The 22934-nt window shown below is 41.1% G+C and overlaps 2 protein-coding genes across 4 annotated transcripts; one reads left to right on the forward strand and one right to left on the reverse strand.

Moving 5' to 3' along the window:
- The first annotated feature begins 600 nt into the window (after positions 1 to 600).
- Positions 601 to 10011, forward strand: ALDH6A1 (aldehyde dehydrogenase 6 family member A1). 3 transcript variants are annotated; one of them, XM_010168503.1, is made up of 11 exons: positions 601 to 624; positions 2179 to 2253; positions 3640 to 3801; positions 4381 to 4459; positions 5032 to 5334; positions 6046 to 6167; positions 6411 to 6600; positions 7302 to 7483; positions 8900 to 9079; positions 9277 to 9375; positions 9810 to 10011. In XM_010168503.1, exons 3-11 carry the CDS (start codon positions 3688 to 3690, stop codon positions 9912 to 9914), a joined length of 1374 nt encoding a protein of 457 aa, XP_010166805.1. In that variant the 5' UTR covers positions 601 to 624; positions 2179 to 2253; positions 3640 to 3687; the 3' UTR covers positions 9915 to 10011. The 3 variants fall into 3 exon arrangements, with proteins under 3 accessions (XP_010166805.1, XP_010166806.1, XP_028940920.1); XM_010168504.1 differs by lacking the exon at positions 601 to 624 and adding an exon at positions 2113 to 2121; XM_029085087.1 differs by lacking the exon at positions 601 to 624 and having other exon boundaries at positions 2151 to 2253.
- A 1888-nt stretch (positions 10012 to 11899) lies between these two features.
- BBOF1 (basal body orientation factor 1) lies at positions 11900 to 22873 on the reverse strand. Its single transcript, XM_010168506.1, has 10 exons — positions 22766 to 22873; positions 22034 to 22099; positions 20120 to 20263; positions 18933 to 19013; positions 18506 to 18576; positions 17947 to 18091; positions 17034 to 17533; positions 15442 to 15546; positions 14088 to 14156; positions 11900 to 12017 (listed from the first exon to the last, which is right to left on the reverse strand). The coding sequence occupies exons 1-10, from the start codon at positions 22871 to 22873 to the stop codon at positions 11900 to 11902; spliced, it is 1407 nt and encodes a 468-aa protein (XP_010166808.1).
- Positions 22874 to 22934: the final 61 nt, after the last annotated feature.

The following is a 22934-nucleotide window of genomic DNA, read 5'->3' on the forward strand; positions in this document are numbered from 1 at the left end:
CGGCCCGGCCCGGCTCCCCTCCCCTCCCCGTGGCTCCGGGTCGGTGTTTCTGGAGCAAACATTTGGGGCTGCCCGTGCGCGGACGTCCCGAGGGACGGAGGAAAAGCTGAGTGTCGGATTCGTTTGACTCCGGAGCCGAGAAGTTCCCGCCTGGGCTGCTCGCCCCGCGGCCGCTCGGGGAGCCACCTCGTTGCTCCTTGTAGCCAGCCCTGCCTGGCTCGGCGGGGGGACAGGGCGAATGTTAGTTCAGTTAATCGCGTCCTGCTTTGTTTTCTACGTGTTCCGTAAGTAACACGCGTTGTGCTACGTATACACCTGCCATTTTTTCCCCCCAATTTTTAGGTGTCTTTTACTGTGTGTAATCTCTTTTCAATAAGATCTGCAAAGAACGAATATAGAATGTATGAGTAATGATAATGCGTGAAAAAAGATTGTTTCAAGATGCATGGACTGGCCTCATGTCATCTCTTTATGGCAGAGAGAGGATATGATTTCCTTTGGGCAGTATTGAACAAGGAACTGTTACAGTGCCTTTTTTTCTTCCGGTATCCACCACTGTGCACTCTCCAAGTTATAAGCAGCGACATCATGAACCTCCAAATAGTCTGCTTTACCTCAGTCCTTGTTCCCACAGCGGGCTCATTCTCCACAGAAGAAAGTTGGTGATCTTATGGAAAAAGTTCAGGCAATCTTTAATCAGCCTTTCCTGAGTTACTTAAAATATTTTTTCTTTGTATGTGTGATTTTCTAGATATCCCTTTTAAGCAAGTTGAAAAAAACATAAACTCCATTGCACTGAAGTCCACGTGGGTCATAAAGCTCTGGAGCTTTTAGGTCCACAGCAGATAGATGGCACTTGGGCTAGTGGAGAGACTGATAGCAGTAGGAGTTTCTCATTCTTTAGGCCAGCACCAGAAGACCTTTTCTGACAGTCAGGAAACTGATTTCCTGCGCTTCCTTGCAGCTTCTAGAGGGGATTGTGTTTTCATAGGCAGAGACTTCTGCTTCTCTTTCCCAAGTGTAATTCCAGCTGCAATTTCTTTGGTTTTTTACGCACTCCTGGTGTTACTTCCCAAATCAATAGGTCTTGCTTATCCATTAACAGTCTTACTTTACACTTCTCATCCTAGTCCTGCTTTCCCAACTCTTGTTGCTGTTCACTTTTTCACTGTTGTCACTTGTCCAGCCATCCCCATTTGTTTTCCTTATTCTTCCTCTGATCTCTCTTCCTTCATTATGCCTTGGATAGCCTCTCAGTCCTCATCTCCCTCTTATAATTCCGCATCTTAATTTCTTCATGATGCTCCCTGATGCATTTGTTTTTATGGCCCAATTCTTTTGATCTGTTGTGTCCCATTTCTGTTCTTTACACAGCAGATCCGTTTCTCCTTCCTCTTATCTCTTCTCCCCAAGCCACTGTTTTGTGGCATGATTGCTCTTGCTTTCTTCTAGTTCTCTCCTGGCCTCCCAATATCAGTATCGCCTCTTTATTTATACAGTCCCAATCTGTTTGCCTGTGTGCTACAGTTTTGTTGCTTATCCAGCTTCTACTCCTGCTTTTCCTTTGGCCCTATGTTTGCCTTCTTATTCCAAACTTTCCTTTTCTCTCCTCTGCATCTGAGTTGGAAAGTTCTGTTCTCCATGCTGCCTGCCAGGGCAGGCACTGTGAACTCAGCAGATGCAGGTTCCTTGCTCTTACCTGCAGGGAGTGGGGAAAGTCCAATGTTATGCCTGTAGCTGTGAGCTGGAGAGAGGAACCTATTTAGTGGCTTGATGGTAAGGAAACACAGCACAGCGTGCACAGGTACGTGGAATTCTGACAAGGTGACACCATTTCTTTTGAACATTTATGAATTGCAGTTTTTCAGTTTTCTTACCTTAGTAAACACTGGGTGATTGAAATAGTTCTGAACATAAGCATAACAATGTATTTTTTCTCTAACTGCTTTTAGAAAGAATTTTGGACATTTTGGTGTCAAGTGGGAGAAGAATGGGGCAAAGAGCATGAAAAAATTTCAGCCTAAGCAGTTATCTGGGTCTTGCTGTAAATACAGGATCTAGAGCCTCTAATGGGCAGCATAGCAGTAAATGAGGAAGGCTTGCATGTCATCAAGCACACTGGTATTTGGGCATCTCGAGACAAAGATCACTCACTGGACACTGTTTTGTCCTCCACAGCCAACTACCAAACTCTTCATTGATGGGAAGTTTGTTGAGTCCAAAACTACTGAATGGATTGATATCCACAACCCGGTAAGTGAAATGGCCTCAGCTTACGTACTAGTGACCACTGTGCAACAAGTGTCTGTGCCTCTGTCCAAGCATTTGGCAAAAGGGGAAAGTACATCCATCTCTTGAGAAAAGCTGAGACTTGGAGCTTAAGATGGATTCAGCACTGAATTGCTGAATTGCTTCTCAGTTTCCTTTTCACATGAAATGTCAGTCTTGGGAAAGTGTTGACCTCCTTTATCTCCTGTGTGTCATAAAACCCTGATCTCCAGAAAGGAAGCGTAAACCCCGCTTACACTTTTTTTTGCTCATAGAAAGACTGTGATCAGTATGTCAGATTTCTGAACGGTTTCTTTCACCCTGTATGTGAAATCAACTGGGTGTGATTTGATGCCAGCTGAATGTGAAGTCCCCATAGAGACTGATTTCACTCTCAGACCAGGGTAAAAAATCCTGACATCTGAAGCTCCTCTCTTTTCAGAGAGCTTCTATCTGTGAGCCACAATATTCACAGAGAATTTAGAGGTTCGATGCTATGCAGTGCAAAATAATCTTAGATTAGTAGCACTTGTACTTGTCTGAGTCCTCCGACACAGACGAGTGGAAGTGAGGTTGTACTCAGAATTCTGACCCTTCTGACTGCCCTAGTAAGCATTTGGACAGCAGTTTCTAAAACTTTTCTCTGTAAAGCTCTATTTTGATTCGCTTTGATTCGATCAGAGCAGTAAGTCATATTCATGAAGCTCATTTGGTGTCTATGTGGCAACCAATGTTTTTGTTTCATTTTCTTTCTTTCTATTGTAGTTTCTCTCCGAGTGATATACCTGATGTTTTTGTCATGTCAAAGCAGACAGTTTTTAAGAGTGCATTAGAAGGAGGTTAAACTGGCGAAGACAAGATTTAAAGTTAAAATACTGTAGAACTAAGATTGCTTGTAAAATCTTACTTTGGCTTAGTGGTCTAGGTAAATTAGCATCCGTGCCAATCACACAGCCATGTACTGCTTTTTCCAAATGAACCTCGCCTCATTTAATGCACAAGAGGGACAGCAGATGAGCCAAGATGATGCAGAAGGAAAAGGCCACAGTCCACAGAAACCTTTGCTTTACACTCTCTGGAGACTGCCAGATAGACGAGTCACTTCAACTCCAACTTGGAAATCAGCACTGCATTTGCAGCTTTCTGGGTTTCCAATTTGCGATGTGTAGAGTGCAGGTTTTCAGAACTACTCCAGTTATAGCCCAGGCCTTTTGTGTGCACCAGGGAAGGGGTGTCTTTTGTGCTGTTCCCTCAGAAATATAGCTCCTTGTAGAACAAGGGTATTAGGTGATTGGTGTGAAAGGACCATTGAATGGTTGGCAGGGCAGCTGGAACAAGATGAGTTTTGATGCAGTTTGTTTTTTCCTTCAGGCCACAAATGAAGTGGTTGGCCGTGTACCAAAAGCCACAGCCAGTGAGATGGAGGCAGCTGTGGCTTCTTGCAAAAAGGCTTTTTGGAACTGGTCAGAAACATCTATTTTGAGTCGCCAGCAAATCTTCCTGCGCTATCAACAACTCATCAAAGACAATCTGGTGAGACACCATGGCTGTGTGTGGTGGCTGTTGCTGAATGCATCGCAGTTGACTTTAGGAATTAAATTGAGAGACTCGGGGTTTCCTGTGTTCTTGATGTTATTGTGATTGAGGAGCCAACTGAGATGCTGTCCTTGAGAGGTGTAGCAGAGCACTCTCCCAAGCAAATGGGGACAGAGAGGCAGTGCTTCTTAGGGAATATTATTCTGCTTTTGTGCCTTGACCAAAAGACCATGAGAGGAACTTTCAGCCTTGATGGAGAATATGCCAGTTGGCAAAGACAAGTGGGACGAGAATGTGACTATGACTTTGGATTCCCACAGTTGCTTTTCCTGTGTGTCTGTGGTATGGCACATGAAAGCTGTAGAATATAAGCCAACCCACAGTTGATTTTTCTAAAATCTTTGCCTTGTTGGCTTCTTATCTACAAGGAGTAAATCAATCAATGTAGGCTTTCCCAGGTTCTACTTGGTCTTCATTGTGATGTTCAACTCTCTGTTAAACTTTCTTGTCTCTGCACCCTGTTTCACAGGCAGGCACTTTTCTAATGTACGTAAACCTCATCTTTTCCATTTTCAGAAAGAAATTTCAAAACTCATCACCTTTGAGCAAGGGAAGACCCTGGCTGATGCTGAGGGAGATGTATTCCGAGGCCTCCGTAAGCTGCTGGCTCCTCCTGTTAAAAAGGGGCTTTCAGAACTTATAGGAAAGGAGGAGCTCTCCTGAGCAACTGATTGCTTTGAGAGTCTCTACATGTAGCTCCCTTCACAGCCTCCTTCTGAGAGAAAAGGGGCTAACTCATAACTTCAGGTTAACTTTTCAGAAGTTCCCTTAGATTGGGTTACCCAAAATCATTTCCAAGTTGTTAGATCCTTCCCTTTCTTAGGCATGACTACAAATTGCTGTAAAGGGATAAGAACTTCTCGCTCATGTTCAGATGTCTAAGGTTGAGTCCCAGGTGGTACACTACCACCATAGCTGTGCTTCTTTTACTGAGGCTGTTGTGTCTGTACTCTTATCACAATGACATAAAATGCACTCAAGAGAGAATCCATTTACAATGAGCTCACAGTGTTTGGCAGAGCAAAGCTATTTTCTGGAGCACAATGAGTTTTAAGTTGTGGGAAAAGAGGCTGGAAGAAAGACTTGGGTCAAGGCAGTGGTGAGAAGGGAGTTTGGGGACTGATTGTTAATAGATCATCCAGTGGCATATTGCCCTTTCTGCTACAGAGGTGGTTGAACACGCTTGCAGTGTGACATCCCTCATACTGGGAGAGACCATGCCCTCCATCACTAAAGACATGGACACTTGCACCTACCGTCTGCCTCTCGGTGTGTGTGCTGGCATTGCACCATTCAATTTCCCAGCCATGATTCCTCTTTGGATGTTCCCCATGGCTATGGTTTGTGGAAACACCTTCTTGATGAAACCATCTGAACGTGTACCAGGAGCACTCATGTTCCTTGCCAAGCTGTTTCAGGATGCTGGTGCCCCCGATGGGACGCTGAATATCATCCATGGACAGCATGAAGGTAATAATAGCCTTTGGGAGATGGCTGGAGTGTGTAAGTGTTGTGATGTATATTCAGTGGAGGTACTAAGGAAGCTGGAGAGTCTGATACAACTGCTGTTAGATAGATTTGGACAGATACTTCAGCTCTCTTGATGGAGAGGAGGTGACTGGGAGATTCTCTGCCATCTTGAACCAAATCTTTCAGGACATACAGTGCACAAAATTCTGGGGGCTGGGGACAGAGTTCCCAAGGCATGTAAGTTCTCAAATTCTGTTTAGCAACCTAAGCTCAAACTGAAATAAGTAGATAAGTCATCTTGATTTCACAAGGAAGCCTAAACAAGAGTTAAATGCCTCACTGAATATGGAGAGGATGCCAGTATTTTAGCTCCTAATGTGATGTTTTCCACAGCACATGAGTACCTTCAGAACACAAGGACACAAATAGACAACAGTAGCTTTGCTTCAACATCACTCAGGCACTTTGGGAAACGCTCAGAGTGTGAAGAGATGGCAGAGAGCCAGATGTGTGAGCACAGGGGCAGGAGTACACATGCTGAGAAATTAGTGGAGAGGTGCATGGACAGACAGTAGGGGAAGTCAAGTGTAGGTAACACAGGGGCAGGGATTTTGATAACAAGAGAGATACATAGATTTAGTTCTGTATGGATGGGGACAGAGGGAAGCATTTGTGCACCACAGTCTATAATGTATTGTTTCCTGTTTGAAGCTGTGAATTTCATTTGTGACCATCCGGATATCAGAGCGATCAGCTTTGTGGGATCTAATCAGGCTGGCGAGTACATCTATGAGAGGGGATCCCGGAATGGCAAGAGAGTCCAGGCCAACATGGTAATGCCTCTGAACGGAGCACACTTCAGCACATAAACTGCCTCTGTCTCCTGTGAATGTTAAAAGACCACGCCACTCAGCAGCAGAAGCTGACTTTGCTACTGATAGTTAAGTGCTGAGGCTGTCCTTCTTGCCAGCCTGTTGGTAGCAGTGTCATAGTTACTATATGAAGATATTGACAGAGAACTGGAGAAGTGAGCTGGGTGATTAATAATGAGAAACTGTGTATGTGTTATATTTCAGGGAGCCAAGAACCATGGTGTGGTGATGCCTGATGCCAATAAAGAGAACACCCTGAACCAGCTGGTTGGAGCTGCTTTTGGAGCAGCTGGCCAACGCTGCATGGCCCTGTCTACAGCAATTCTAGTGGGGGAAGCTCAGAAATGGCTGCCAGAGCTTGTGGACAGAGCCAAAAATCTCCGTGTAAATGCAGGTACAGAGAGTGATAATTCCATATGAGGTCCACCACATCTGTGCAGCTGTAGCTTTTGAGCTTGGTTTATCTGCCATACCATGGTGTGTCTCTTGGAGCTGTTAGCACCATATGTTTGATGTGTAGGGGTAGGAGCTAGCAGGTTGTCTGGATTGGGCAACACAGCCCTAGCCTTGCAGTTAGGAATATGTAGGAAGACTTCACAGTGTGACTGTGATGCAAGGTTTACCGGATCGGTCTTGTTTTAACTGGAGCTTTGAGGTTATGTCCTACGTTTACCTCAAACCTACCATTTATGTAGCAACATCAGTTAGGGATCCTTCCAATTGGTAGCAAGCATGCAATTAAAAAGGAAAAATGGAAACAAGTACTTGGGAAAAACTAGACTGTTAATAATTCTGGGAGAATTATCTTTTGTGATTGTTCAATAAAGTCCTGCAAAGGGGAAAAGTTTCCTTCTGAGAAGAATCTGTTGTTGAATTTTGGCTTCCTGGTGATGTAAAATTATGTTTACGCTTAATCTTATTTGTTGATTATGGGAGCTGCAGGCTATCACTCCTGTTCGTTAATGTCTCAATTCTTTGTTCTGTGTCTCAAACATCAGGATTTTCAGATTTTTCCTGCCAGTGTAGTGATCTCCATGATGCCTATGAAGAGGAAGCTGTCAGGGTTAAAAACTTGGTGTCTCTGCCTCTTCACAGGAGACCAGCCTGGAGCAGATCTAGGGCCTCTAATCAGTCCCCAAGCTAAGGAGCGGGTTTGCCATCTGATTGAGACAGGAGTGAAAGAAGGTGCCAGCCTTCTTCTGGACGGACGTAATATCAAAGTGAAGGGCTATGAAAGTGGCAATTTCGTTGGACCAACGGTCCTTGCCCATGTCAAGGTAAGGTGACCAAAACCAGTGTGTTGCAGGGCCAATTGAAAAATGGGTTACCCAGATCAGTCAGTAATCGATAATCACCAGGTAGAGAGCTCTGCTTTCCCTTGCACAATTCCAATGAAGTGCTCATTGTAATGCTGTTGTGGAGGTGATAAAAGAATTTGCAGTCATGAAACATTCTCTGAATCAGGTTGATGATCTTAACTTGAACAGAATGCAGACAATTAAAAGATATGGGCAGTTTATAATGTGTTAAACTAAATGTCCATCAAGCATCATGTACTATCTGTAGTAGTGGCCAGCAGCAGATGCCTAAGGAAGAGAATGATGAAAAGCCAAACTTGCAATTTTCCTTCCTCTGTTACACATTCCTGCAGTTTGCCGTTTAAGGACTTGCAGAAACAAAAGGTAAATATTTGTGGAAATCTTCATGAGAGCAATCCAGGATGAGGTACAAAATCTCTTTGTTGTTGAATATATTCACAACTTCATTGAGTCAGCCTCTCAATATAATGCTTGGTGTACAACAGGCGGACACTGCTATGGGGGAATATTCTTTAGCAAAACTCCACGTGTTTTCATACCTAAATTAATTCTTTTATATTTATGCAGTTAGCTGGTATGATTTCCTTAATATTTAAGTATTCAATTCTTGATGGGTATTTGGGTGACTGATTCCGTGATAGCAAACCAGTCTTGATAGTTCTGCTATTTGTGTTCTTAGGATTTTATTGATTTTATGCTATTGAGGCTTTTAATCTATCTCAGAATTTTCTTGTCTTTTTTTCATCGAACATATTAAAATACTTCACTTCCTGTGATGTGTCATGAAGATTGTTAGGTATTCAAAAGTAAAAGTTTCACTGAGATTTTGTGATTCTTAGTTTTCTTATACAGTGGTTAACAATATGGTAAGCCACATAAAACTTACAACTTGTCAGATGAATATTTTGTAGTTTGCTGTATTAGCTGTTAGTGATTAAAGTACTTTCCAGCTGGTGTTCTTCTATTTGTCAGATGTTGCTAATTATCAGGCATAAATCCTAGACACTGAATTGGAAAGGATAGCAGGTTCTAGTCACTGTGTCAACACAAAGAGAAGTAAGCTATCCTGAATTAATCCTGGTCTTAATCAGCCTTGGTCAGAGTAGACCAGTGAGGCTAGGCAGGCAGTAAAAGCAGAAGGTGCTCTGGAGGTGAGAAGTGGTACCTTCTTTAGTGGCTAGATAGATGGCAGGGCATGGGAAATGGTGAAAAGGCACGGAGGACTGAAGTATGGCCTGTGGCAGTGCAGTATGATGGGTGATCCTAGGAATATCATGAGCATTAGCAGCATTAGTGTTTATTATATCCTATTTCCTAGGATATTTTTATTATAACCTATATACAAGCTGCTTTTTCTGCTGTTTGTCTTGGCAGCCAAACATGACTTGCTACAAGGAAGAGATCTTTGGGCCTGTCTTAGTGGTTCTGGAAGCAGACACTTTGGATGATGCCATTGAGATAGTGAACAGTAACCCCTATGGTAATGGAACTGCAATCTTCACCACCAATGGAGCCACAGCTCGGAAATATTCTCACTTAGTAGATGTGGGTCAGGTATGTTACAGCTAGAATTGTTGCTATTAGCACTCACCATTTACAGCAGGTAGCCATCCAGCTGTAGTGACTAATCACTGACTACTCGACCAACAGTACCCAGCCTCAGATTTAAGGAAACAAAATACAGTAGCTTCTGGAGAGTGCTCTGCAACCCACTACTTCCTGTGATTAATGGCAGCTTATTTTTGGTTTAGGTGGGTGTCAATGTTCCAATCCCAGTACCTCTGCCCATGTTCTCTTTCACTGGCTCTCGTGCTTCTTTCAGAGGAGACACCAATTTCTATGGCAAGCAGGTAATTTTTTCAGAGTACTCTATTGGGTTGAATTGTGATAAATCACGTTATAAATGGCAATGGGGAGATGGTCATCAGACCTCATTAGTAGGGAGACTTTGAAGCCGTCTCAACCAGGAAACTGAAGACCAGACAGTGATCACAGCCACCATAATGCATGTTACAATAGCTGATTCCTTTTTTTTCCTTTGATATAAAAAAGCAAATCTTTTTTTAGGATATTTGAGAAGAGAGGAAGAACTAAGTAGCAAGATTTCTGACAGAACCAGAATCTCTGGGGAGCTGGTAAAATGAACAGACTGACAGGAATTGTTCCCACAGAGGAAAACTCAACCCTTGTAGATATATCAAAAACTGCTTGACACACCACTGGTGCAGACCCAAAGAATTCCTAAGGCCAAACATCTGATCCTTGTGTCTCTCCTTTCTTCCAGGGAGTGCAGTTCTACACACAGCTGAAAACAATCATTTCTCAGTGGAAAGAGGAAGATGCCACCGTTACCAAGCCTGCTGTGGTTATGCCAACTATGGGAAACTAAATCAGCCTTTACAGATGCTGTTCCTGGTGCCCTTCTCCTTCTATGCTGCACTTTCCAGCTTTGTACTGACTATCATTTCCTTGGGAATTAACAGGAAGATCAGTTTTCTCAAGGGCCTCTGTTTCTGTGCAGATCAGGCAGGCTCATGTGACGCACAGTGTGAGTTTTCTGTTGCTGTCAGTGTTTTGGCTAGCTGAACTCAATTTTTTTCCTATAACCTATCACAGAGGAAACAACCTTACCTAATTGAAAGGGCAGACAGTGAGATTGGTCTTAATCTGTGTTTCTTCCAGACCTTTTGAACTTGAACATTACTCTGGTTTCCCCTTCGGTGTCTTTAGCCTTAGTGACTCACTCCTGGCTACATCTTGTAGCAGTTTTCTTTACCTCTTTATCTTACATGTTAAGATTTTGAGTTCACCTTACTCAAAGATGAGTACTTATTTTGAGTGACATAACTGGGACACCTTGGGTGTCTCATAGAAGTGACTTTACATACTATGAAGACAGCGAGTTTGGGAGTTGAAAATGTCAGTCTTTCATCTGTTGAGCAGTTTCCAAAACACTTGGGAAATAGTTTTCTAAGGATTTTTCAGGAAAGTATATTTGATTGCATGTCTGAGGATGAAAGAGTGACCTTCACCATGCCTCTGACAGCTTGAAAACTTCCGTTCCTGTTGTGCATGTGGCTTGTATTCTCCAGCTTGCTGTCAGTTCCACTATACCTGGAAGTTGTTTGGTGCCTTTTTACAGATTTATGCCTAAAGGTCTTGTAACATAATGAAACTGGGGAAGCAGAAACGTAAGTATGTAGTTGTATCTTCACATCACAGCATCATGTGGGTCTGGGTAGAAGAGAGGGTAAATAGATGGGTCAGTAGAAGGAAAGAACATGGTTTTAAATCACAAAGCAGCCAGGCTTGTTCCATTGGTTTCTTTTCCTGACTATGGCTGTATTTCTTGTGTTGATTAATTGACTCCTTGTCACATTTATTTGCTCAAGCAGAGTCACTGCTCAAACAGAATCACGTTCTCTAGGGACTGCAGGTCCCATTATTAGAGAAGGGTAAGACTTGGTATACCCTGTTTTTAAGAATCTGTGCGTTTGGAGCTGGAGAACATGTATTTTTATTTCTGGTTCCTGAAAGATGGTGCAGCCATGAGGGATCTGCAAGGGAACTCATTCAAGCACCCATGGAAAATAATGTTATTCTAATGATTGTAACCATTACTTGTTCTAATCAAACAACCTGAATGTGAACACTTGGTATCCTGCCTTCTGGTAAAGAGACCTTGTAACTGACAGTTATGTATTAATGCAATTGCTGGGTTCACTAACGTTTATATCTTGTTTTTTCCTTTGCTATACCCTAGAGGGAAATTCTCACCTTGCAATTTGATTATGAATTAAAAACATGCTAATACATTTCTGCAGAATATGACTGTTCCTTGGTAAAACATTATATAGGTGTGACGTTGACTTTATTCCCCTCTTTGCAGAGGCTGGTCTGTGACTCCAGTAACCCATTTATACATCTTCCTTTTACAGCATTTCAGGGACCTCTGTACCAATTTCATCATACGGCATTTCAAGGAATGCCTTGTTTCTGTTCCCACATACCTGTCATTTCATCACAAAAACTCTTAAGCTTTGAGTAAATTACTTTATTATAAACTGAAAATATTTCTTCATCAAATTATAGCAACACATATATACAGAGCTATAACCACTAGTCCAAATCCACTGGCACCACTATGCTTTGTACAGGGTCATCTGAGCTCCTGGCTTGGGAAAGATTAAAATCTGTATTTTAAGAAGGAGGAAAATAACTATATTTCAGATGGATTTCAAACATGTAGTCAAAGCAGCAGCAGGCAGGGGATTTAGTATTTGCAGCTTTGCTAACAAGATAACTTCCAAAATGAAAAGAGCAGATGAGTCTGTAATTGCTGTGGCTGTTGTTCATGCAAAATGAAAAGCTGCCTTACTCTGTCTCTGGTGTTAACACCTGAATGTGCGGAAACATTACTGCAGAAGATGATGAATCGGATAATTTTGTGTGCTGTGTAATGAATATTAGGTTGGGAGAAGTATTTTCAGTGCTGCTAAGGTAAAATATTCTAGGTAAATCACCATTAAGACATTGGCATTCATTTGTGCACCTGGGAAAGGAGTACTAATCAACAGCCTTTGATATTGTCTACAGTCATTCACTTCCAAAACACCTTAATTTTCTTCCTAATCAATATTGCTATTCTGACTTTTCTGTTGTCCTATTAAAACCCATTATTTCTTTTCTGTAGAAATTCTTAAAATCCAGCTGCTCCTGTAACAGAATCAGGCTTTATTATCAAGCCTTCCTGCTTCCTGAAGAATTGCAGGAGTATCCCTGCACTTTCTCCAGACCTGTTCTAGACACTTGTCTGATCTTTTCACTTGTGTGCAAACATCTTTTCTGATTATCTGCATTTCCAACAGCATTTTTTAAACAGATGGTTTTAAATAATTGTACTAGAAATACAAATCTTGTATCTGCCTTTTTTAGTTAATGAAATGCCTTTTTAGATCGAGCTGCAGATGCTGACTGATCATGATGTACCTGCATCTCACTGCTGTTACTGCTTTTCACTCACCTTCTTATTCTCCTTTTTATTTCAACATTCACTATAAAAAATAAGCTAAAGAAGATATCTTCTATATTATACAAAAGTATAATTAAGTATAAAGTATCTCATCATAAATTTCCTTAGATTCTATTAAAATACAATTTTGTAGTCAAGCTTTTGTCTCCTATTAAAAATTGCTTGTCTAGACGGCACTGCAGTCCCGATTCTCAAAGCTATTTGATAACACTTAATCCAAAAATTGTGTTAAAATAGCTTAACCACCTTTGAGAATTGGGCCCTGTGACTTACACTTCTGTTATTTTTCCGTGTCTGTGCAAAAAAAGAAAGTGCTACAGCTCACTTCTACTCCTGTTTCTGGAAGTGCCAGTCTGCCTCTCCTTTGGAGAGATACATAAGCCCCTCCAGGGCTCCTGCTTAGGAACTTTATCCGGTCATTTGATCATAGAATCATAGAATGGTTTGGATTGGAAGGGACCTTAAAGATCATCTAGTTCCACCCCCCCCTGCCATCAGCAGGGACCCCTTCCACTAGATCAGGTTGCTCAAAGCCTCATCCAACCTGGCCTTGAACACTTCCAGGGAGGGGGCATCCACAGCTTCTCTGGGCAACCTGTTCCAGTGTCTGACCACCCTCACAGTGAAAAACTTCTTCCTAATATCTAATCTAAACCTCCCCTCTTTCAGTTTAAACCCATTTCCCCTTGTCTTGTCATTAGTTGCCCTTATGAAAAGTCCCTCCCCAGCTTTCTTGTAGGCCCCCTTCAGGTACCGGAAGGCTGCTATAAGATCTCCCCGGAGCCTTCTCTTTTCCAGGCTGAACAGCCCCAACTCTCTCAGCCTGTCTTCATAGGAGAGGTGCTCCAGCCCTCGGATCATCCTGGTGGCCCTTCTCTGGACTTGTTCTAACTGGTCCATGTAATGATGTCTGAGTATTACGTTTTATTCTGTGTGCTTGACTGCCTCATGTCTGACATGATGTTCCATGATGCCAGAGCCCCTCCACACTTACTGCTTCAGGGTAAGTCGATGTTGCTTGCCTGGGAGAATTATAATTAACTATATAGTTGTATTTGGGTCTGTATCTGAAAATCAGACATAGGAATCTTCATCCTGGCTCATTCTCTCTTAAATGATTCTATACTGAACACAAACAGCTTAATAGATTTGTCTTTTAATCAGAACTCCCTGTGCTAGCTGAAAATGCATCTCCTTGTATAGTCATGGCCTTTCACCAGAGAATCCTCCAAAAATAATAAAGCTGCTTTTCAATAAGAGGAAGTTTTAAGGGGGCATGAGATCTTTGGGGTTTTTGTCATGAGAGCTAAGTCTAAATACCTGCTGCTAAAGGATCACCATGACCAGAAATTTTAAAATAAATAAAAAATTCCTCTCTCTTGTCACACATACCTTTATTTGTATAGATACAGATCTTCAGACAAACCAAAGTATGCTAAAGAGGGAGGGGTGACAGAGACAACTGCATCCATTTATATCTAACCAGGACTGACGAGATGGTAGGTAGCGTGGTATAATTTAGTATCTTACCCAGTTTTGCTTTCTTCTTTAGTATCGTCAGGAGCTGAAGCTGAAGCAGCCAAAATGCTGGTGTATTTCCTGTGAGGAAGACACAAGAACAAAGTAATCCTCAGCTAACAGTGATTTACGCTCAGCCAGGTTTCTAATCCCACAGCAAACTTGTTTTCTAAAACAACAGAACAGCAAGCAAGAAATGCCAGGGCACCTGAGCTATTGCAGTGCACTCCCCAAAATCAGCACTGTGAATCAAACACGAGTTCAGTTCTCTATGGAATCCTGTGTTTTGTGGCAAAATCATTACAATTAAAAGGGAATGAGGAAAAACAAACAAACATAAGGTTTAAACTGGGTTTAACCATAAGTGAAATTAAAATGAAGTGTTTATATTCCATTCTTCAAGCAGAGAAGTGTTCATACTCTGCAGCTTTATATGTGCTCTTGTATGTTGGCAGATACTGATAAAAAGAGTTAAATCCATGCATAAATTGGAACCGTAAAAGCTGATGGATGAATCATTTAATTATACATTTCTTACTTCCACTGTAATAACCTAACAAAACTTGCTAAAATTCATTAATGTAACTTTTGCTAACAAAATTTAAACTTAATTTTTCAAAAATTAAATAAACTTTTAACACAGAGAAGCTGGTATTCCACACTAAGCATTAGGTCTCCCCAAACTACATTAAAAATAGTAGCATTTTAGATTTCTCTTTGGGGCCTCTTATGCCCCAGTTCACAGCTTATAATATATTTAATGCTGTTTGAACTTTGAATTTCCAGTGTAAGCCATATTTTAGGTATCTCTAAAGTCATGCTCCCAAGTTTCTTACACAGACAGCAATGAGCCATAGGGCAAGTACACTTTTAATAATCTGGTTGTGGATATTTGTACTTTTCCATACTGGGCAGATTGCTTTATGGTGCTCTTATCAAAAGGAAATATATGTGAGATGTGCTGCTGTCACAATAGACGGTATTTACTTGTTTGGTAAAGATGGGTAGGGATTTATTAATGACTGAACAAAATTAATCCCATTGCACTGAGCAAAGTTAATTCTCTGCCCTCCTCAGCACTACCAAAATTTACTTCCACTTGCTTTTCTTTTGATACTGCATACAAACTTCTAACAGTATAATCTGGTGCGTGTCCAAAATTAGTATACAGTACATCAACTTTTTCAAAAGGTTTAATCACCTTTTCCAAAAGATTGAAGTGTCTCACACCAAGCCACACAGTTAACTAGATTTTTGTGTTAGATTCAGAGTTTCTTGGAATCCCCTGACCTGGAGTTATCAGCCCAGCTCTTGTAACTCAACATTGTAAAAGCTCAACATTCACCTACTGAAGAAACAGTATTACCGTGGATTTGTGCTATTCATTTTGGCAAAGAGCAATCGCAGAACACGTTCTTTTTGTTCCCATGTCAAGTCACTGATATCCACTTTTTCAACCCGGATTTTTTCCCTGAAAAACACAGAAAAGATCAATGTATTAGAAGAAAACTTCAAAGGCATATTTCTCATGGATTCTATATGTGTAAAACAGGTTTTAAATTCTAGCTCCGCATTGCTCTTGTTCAGCTCTTTGTAGCATGTAAATTCAAAAAATAAAACTAAGCACACGGTGCTGTCTTTTCAGCTTCTAAATCTAGGGCTCTCTAAGAAAAACAGGGCAATGATTTCTGGTAACACGTGTAGTGGTTATAAATACTGGAAGGGGGAGGGTTAGTAGTAATGTGCATTAGTGTCAAGTACACTGTCCTTCCCTTGCTTCTGCTGTTCATACATTAAAGGGTCAATACATATCACCAATTTTCATTCTCGGTTCCACTCTCTACCTTCTCTCACTCCAAGGAGAAGCTTCCTTAGATCTCAGTAACTACTTTCACTTCTGATTTTTCATTAAGTGTTTCTGCTGTATCATTTTTGAGAGATGATAACCTGAACTGAACAAAACATTCTGACTGATTATGTGTCACCAAATTATTCAATAGCCAATGCATACTAAGCAATTTATTTGGAAGTAGGATAATTTTGGCCTCTCACCGAGGAGGTATACAAGCTGCAGCTATGGGAGACCTTAACTCTATGGTTTAAAATCCAAGTGCCTGGACACTGTTGCAGTTTGTAGGCACAGATCTCTAGCAGAAGGTTGGAAACCTGTATTCCTGGCCACTGCAGCATGTGTAGCCCTAATTTAAGCTAAACTGCATCCTAATACAAATTCTGAGATACTCACACTTATAAATCCAAGATTTTGTTTTAGTCACTATAGAACATAATCTGTCAATCAGTACTGTACTTCATGTGATCTCGTTTTCAATATGTCAGTGTCTATTTCATGTAATGGGTTAACTTTTAGATTATTATGAAGCTTGAGGAAAACAACTTCTGAAAGCACAATGCAAAGCAGGGGCTTCTGACACAGGGAAGGACAGCTGAAAAAAAGACTGAATTTGCCATCTAGTGGATGTTTCTGTTAAAATGATCAGCAACATAGTAATGAGCTGCTACCATCTTTATCGTAATTTTTAGGCTTCTGTGTTGTTAGCTCACTGGAGTGAGTAAAAAAGCAAAACAGCAATGCCAGAAAAGCAATGCCTATAAAACAAAAAATATTAGAAAAGCAACAATAATTATTAAAAGAAAACTGCAGAAGCACATCTATACTGGAAGTTCTGTATCAAATTCCACAGCACATGGCAGAATATGCAAAGAATTCTTTAGAGCTTATCTTTAATTTCAACCATAGAAATAATGACCAAAAAGTGATAGTTTAGTTGAAATTAGGTGCCCACAAAGTCATTACTAATCAGTAGGATATTACACCTCATACAGTTATTCTCACTACAGAAGCTTCCACAAGCATTCCAAATCTAGATTATATTATCACACAAAGGCTTTTTTCAGGTGTGCTAGGAAGACAGACACTAGTTTCTGATGTTTCAATACCAGTAGCATTTCTCTGCTTCCTCTAGGTCTCTGTACACACTATTTGTGCTATTTATGTTGCTTTTGAATGTTTTGATTTTGGGAAATTCTTCCTTCCCTGCACATGCCTCCATCATTTTTCTGTAATAAGCAGTTTGGGCCTTTTTCTTATAGTGCTTTCTACTGGATATGATCTCCTGCTTCACATGTTCCAGAGCATCTAGGAAGAACCTTTCCACCTCAGTCCTCTCATTTAAGATATTCCGTGCTAGTTTCTTCACTCGGTTCATCTCCCGATCCTTCATTTCTAGTAGTTGCTGCAGTTTCTTGATCTCCACCATGCTTGCCTGGTTTTCTATCAGCACCTGCTGCTGTGTTTTCTGAGTCTCTCTCACAGATTCTCTGGTCATGCGACATAAGGCCATCTCCAGCTTTTCCACTTTACGCCGCAGATCTCTAATCTGTTCTTTCTGGTGACTGATCTGTAGGATTTTTTTTCGAACTAAATCCTCATTGGTTTCCTAAAATATGAGAAGAAATTATTTGGGCTTTTATTTCATTTGCACCAAATCTAGAGGGTTATTTTTTTTTTTCCTCTCAGTACTGACAATCTAGTAAACATGCTGGCATCTTCACACTGGAGAGTGAATGATTCTCTGGGATCAGGTTTTTGTTTACAAGAGAAGCCAGATAAAGAAAGCTTGGTATGTAGTATACATTAGAGAGAGACTTATTCTTAAGCACTAGCATAGGAAACCCTTCCTTCTTTCCCCTCCATAATTAAGATACAATAAGAGCTCTTCTTCAGACAACTCTGAATCCAATAACTGCAGAGATCAGGGAGAGGTTAGTCTCAGTAAATTTACATCTGTATACTGATCTGTATACCCCTTCCTGGAAGAGAATGAAATAGAATTAAAATCAGAGCAGAAACCTTCTCCTGTAACAGAAGAGTTATGTCCTCTTCTGACTTTGGTTTGATTTTCTGCAATTCCATGGTTTCTTTCAGACAGTTAGCAAATGCACCTTGAAGATGAACATTCTCCTTAAACATCTCTCTCCCAGTGCTGTTCAGCTGCCTGCACAGAGGGAAACAAAATCCAAGAGCTTTAATCACCGCCTTTCTTGCTTTTTTAACATTAAAATCAATACTTCAGTGTCCTAATTTCAGAGCTAAGCTGTAAAATTCTTACAGGTCTGTACCAAGTTTTCACAGCTTTGCTTCTAGTCCTCCATCTGAACTGAGAGAACAAAGAAAATAGTGGTACAGTTATGACAATATTACCTTCAGTTCTCCCCTGGAACCAGCATGAGTCTTACAGTTTAAATGTAAGTGCTGACATCATCTTGACACTTGAAATATAAAAACAGCCTAGGTCATTACTGATTTTGCCCTTTAAAGCCCATGTAGTAACATAGGCAACTTGTTATTTAGAACACAGTAATAAAATGGTTTTGTAAAGTAGAAAATGGGAAAAGCAAGTGTTTCTTACAAAACAGCCTCATGCTGGGTGGTCTCTGCCATCATTATTAGCTTTTTCTCAACATCTTCTTCCAGTCTTTTCTGAAAGGGAGAAAAGCTTGTTTAAATTTTGCATGAGACGTGGCACCAAAGCTAAAATCTGAAACAGTGTAAATTCTAAAATCACACCCACAGTTTTCAGCTCACTCAACTTCTCGCTAGTGATAGAATGAACCCCCAAGGGCACTGAAGTTCTGATGGAAGTGGAGAACATGGCCTTTTTGGGATCCTGACATCCCATGTTTTTCCTTGGAAAGCTGCACCTAGACTCCAACTCATTCATCCCACTTGTGTTGACATGGGCAATTGAAAATTTCTCAGTAAAGAACTGTGAAAACTTCATAAACCAGAGTAGTCAATGGGAGAAATCAGATTTTTAACTGTCTGTCAGTCTTTACCTTTTCTTCAAGAAACCTCCTCTCCAATCTCTCAACCACTTCCTGATGTCTCCTGTTTGAAATCTCCATACTCTCTTTTAACTATGATAAAAAATAGAATTTCTTTAATAATGGCATTTTATTTTAGCCATATAACTAATAGTGTGGATGTACTCTTCAAGAAGGAATTTGGTAGTCTTTCCTGGCACTACCCACAGTCTTCATCAAATTTTTATACAATCTATAAAATTTTCTTAACCTTCTGCCTTGTATTATTGCTTTGCTTCCCCTTCATCATTCACCTGTGCCCATATTTTCACAGCTTTGACAGTCATTCACACACACTTTGTCACTCTAATGCTCAGTTTTAGAAATCTGCTTTACTTTATCTATTCATTCAGTCATCAAGATCATTCAAAGTACAATGCCTCAAGTGTTCTTTGAAAAATGCCTAACTCACATTTATTAGCTTAGCTTAAGAGCAGTGCTATATTAATAATCCAAATGCTGTTGACCAATCATTTGTCTCCATGGAAAGCATTTGGTGTTGTTAGTTAGCCCCTTCTTGTGGCTGAAAAAAGTTCCAGTAGAGATGAGTCAGCAAGGCACTTGAATTGCTCAAGGCACATTTTTCATGTCATCAGTCAGCTGGGATACTTTCTTATCCCAGGCTAAAGTCTTTTACAGGAAATACCACTATTTGGTACTTGTGTTACAGCTCCAAAGTATCTCTGATTAGGTCATGTGCTGTATAAGTGCTTGGTGACAGACAGTCCCTAGTTTTCCCATTTATATTCTAAATGGCTTATGGGGTTGAAAGCATGATACAATACTAGCATTCACATCCTTACTGAGCTGACTAGCAAGAAATCAATCAGACTTCTGCTTATAGTCAATTGCCAGCTCCTCCATATGTATCTTTAAAGTGTGTACCAGATGCTCTAGTCCATCCACAGATATGTTTGTACAATTCCACGTTAGCGTGTAAAAAACCAAAACCAACCCTACAGCACTGGACCATTACAGAAGTGAGATCTGGCTACAGATCTTGCATTTTATCAACCTAGTGCTTTTTCCTCGCACTCTGTAAACTATAAAGAAAAGAATCCAGCAGACTGGCCATGTCTGTTCTCCACTCCCAAATTATGTTGCCACACAAAGTTGCTCTTTAAATAAATATTGCAAATGCATGTCTATGACAGACTTACGTCTTCCAGCTCTTTCTCCATAGCTGCTTTCTCCTGGCGGAACTCCTTTGTTAATTTCCGTTCTAATTGAATTTGTCCAATTTCTCTGACTTTTTCCTGAAATTTATCTTCCAGTTCTTTTATTTGTTGGGCATAATAATCTACCTGCAAATTAGAAATTCCCAGTAAGAAGAAAGCAAAATGAGAGAAACTAATCATCACATATTATAACATAAAAGACAGAGCACACAGAACTGGATGTCTGAAAATATACTGAGTTGCAGTGTTTTAAAATACACAAGGAATTAATCATTAGAAGAAATGCTGCAAATGCAGTAGAAGCTGTCGTCTAGTGAAATAACAAGTCTAGAAATTAATAATAAGTTTGAAGCAACATCCATAATATCATTGTATCTGGTTTGCGTGGCAAGGGTTTGGTAGCAGGGGGGGTTACAGAGATGGCTTCTGTGAGAAGCTGCCAGAAGCTTCCCCTAGGTCCAACAGAGCCAATGCCAGTCAGCTCCAAGATGGACCCACAACTGGCCAATGCCAAGCCCATCAGCAATGGTGGTAGCACCTCTGTGATAACATTTGTAAGAAGGGGGGGAAACTGTTGCACAACAGCAACTGCAGTAGGAAGAGAGGAATGAGAGCAGCAACTCTGCAGACACCAAGGTCAGTGAAGAAGGAGGAGGTGCTCCAGGAGCTGGAGCAAAGATAACCCTGCAGCCTGTGTAGAAGACCGTGGTGAGGCAGGCTGTCCCCCTGCAGCACATGAAGGTTAACAGTGGAGCAGAGATCCACTTGCAGCCTGTGGAGGACCCCACGCCCGAGCAGGTGGATGCCTGAAGGAGGCTGTGACCCCATGGGAAGTCAACACTGGAGCAGTCTGTTCCTGAAGGACTGCACTCCATGGAATGGATCCATGCCGGAGCAATTTGTGAAGAACTGCAGTCTGTGGGAAGGACTCACAGTGGAGAAGCTTGTGGAGGACTGTCTCCCATGACAGAAACCCCATGAGCAGGGGAAGAGTGCAAGAAGGAAGGAGCAACAGAAGCAACGTGCGATGAACTGACCGGAACCCCTGTTTCCTGTTCCCCTGCACCACTTGGGGGAAGGAGGTAGAGAAATTGTAAGTTGAGCCCAGCAAGAAGGGAGGGATGGGTGGAAAGTGTTTTAAGATTTAGTTTTATTTCTCATTATCCTACTCCAATTTGATTGGTAATAAATTAAATTGATTTCCTTGAGTCGAGTCTGTTTTGCCCATGACAGTAATTGCTGAGTGATCTCCCTGTCCTCATCTCAACCCACAAACCTTCCATCGTATTTTCTCTTCCCTTGTCCAGCTGAGGAGGGAGGAGTGACAGATTGGCTTGGTGGACACAAGGCATCCAGCCAAGGTTGGCCCACCACATCTATCATGTGTAGCCTTTTCTGCCCTTTATAATCTGAGGGTGAAAGTTCCTTGTGGAGTCTGCTTGATGCGAGATAACTGTCTTAAAGTGCAGATGAACACAGTTCTGTTTCTTACTGAAGCCAGATCAACAAATAATAATTTTCTCAGTTCTTGTTAAGAATTTTTGGTTCCACAGGAATGAATGAAGGAGGATTATAAAAAAATTCAAAGTAGTTATTGTTTATCTCAGTAAAAATGAAACATGTTTTTGCTGTGCCTCTGGCCTCACCGTTACCCAGCTGGTTCCTAATACTATTTCCAATGCTATAAAATATTCCTACTACTACCTGAAATAGCACTACAGTCATGGGATAATTCCCACAACATCATTGTTTTTTTCAAGTTCTTTCTTCATGCAATATTTTTACAGCCTGTAGCAGTTAACTACCCTAGCTTGTTCCTTATGCTAAAATCAGAACTACTTTTCAGCCTGCTCAAAAGATCCCACTGTTCTGAGGACAAAGGGAAAGCTCATTCACCAGCTTCTTCGTCTCTTCTTGTGCTTCCTGTTTCAAATCAATCAGCTCCTGCTTCAGCTTCTCAATCTGTGAAAAGAGAAATCAAGAAATAGTAACTGAGAGAGGAAAAAAAGTATCCTTGCTGTGTTCTTCTCTTCAAACTGAATTACAAGAAGACAGAGGGGGAAAGATCCCTCATTTGCAGTGTTCAGGTCAATTAAACCATGTTTAAAACTGTTTGATTTGTGTTAAACATAAACTATAAAAACCCTCACGCATTAGATACAAAGATCTAGGACTCTGCTGAAGAATTAAAACTATGTGAACAAAGGGTTTTCTTCCTGACTGTTTTGGATACTGGTGCAGTGTTAGAGAAGCAGTTTAGAAAAGGAAGAAAAAAAGATAGAAAAACAGGCAGCTGGGAAAAGGTCTAAGTAGCATCTACACTGGACAGGCTGAAAAAAAATGGTGGGATACAAGCAAGAAAATTGTCTCCTATCATTTGACCGCACCTATGTCCTGGGGATCAGAGCTTTGTATCTTCTTATTCAATAAGTGGGATGCTAAAATAATTTTAGTTCCCTTTTTCAGATTCATTTTCTAACTGAAACAGGAGTTTTCTTGCTACTTGGATTTAGAAAAGTAGGAATAAGACTAAAATGAAACAATCTGAGGTAGAGGGGATGGAAGCTACAGCGTAGGGCTTCTTTTTCTTGTGTTCCGAGTAGAGTTTGGCTCCGTTATCTCTAAAACCTTTCCCAGGTAGGTAAAACCAGCGGATTCCCCCTTCGCTTTCTCCTCTTTCAAGTTGAACAAACGCTCCGGCCTCTTCAACACATCAAGCGCTGAAACCCCGACCATGGCGGTGCCCCCGCCCTGGATCCGTCCCAGCGTGTTGCTCCCTCCCTTGTGCTGAGGGGGA

The sequence above is a fragment of the Antrostomus carolinensis genome, unplaced genomic scaffold (assembly GCF_000700745.2).
Source record: "Antrostomus carolinensis isolate BGI_N321 unplaced genomic scaffold, ASM70074v2 scaffold16375, whole genome shotgun sequence".
Lineage (NCBI taxonomy): Eukaryota > Metazoa > Chordata > Aves > Caprimulgiformes > Caprimulgidae > Antrostomus > Antrostomus carolinensis.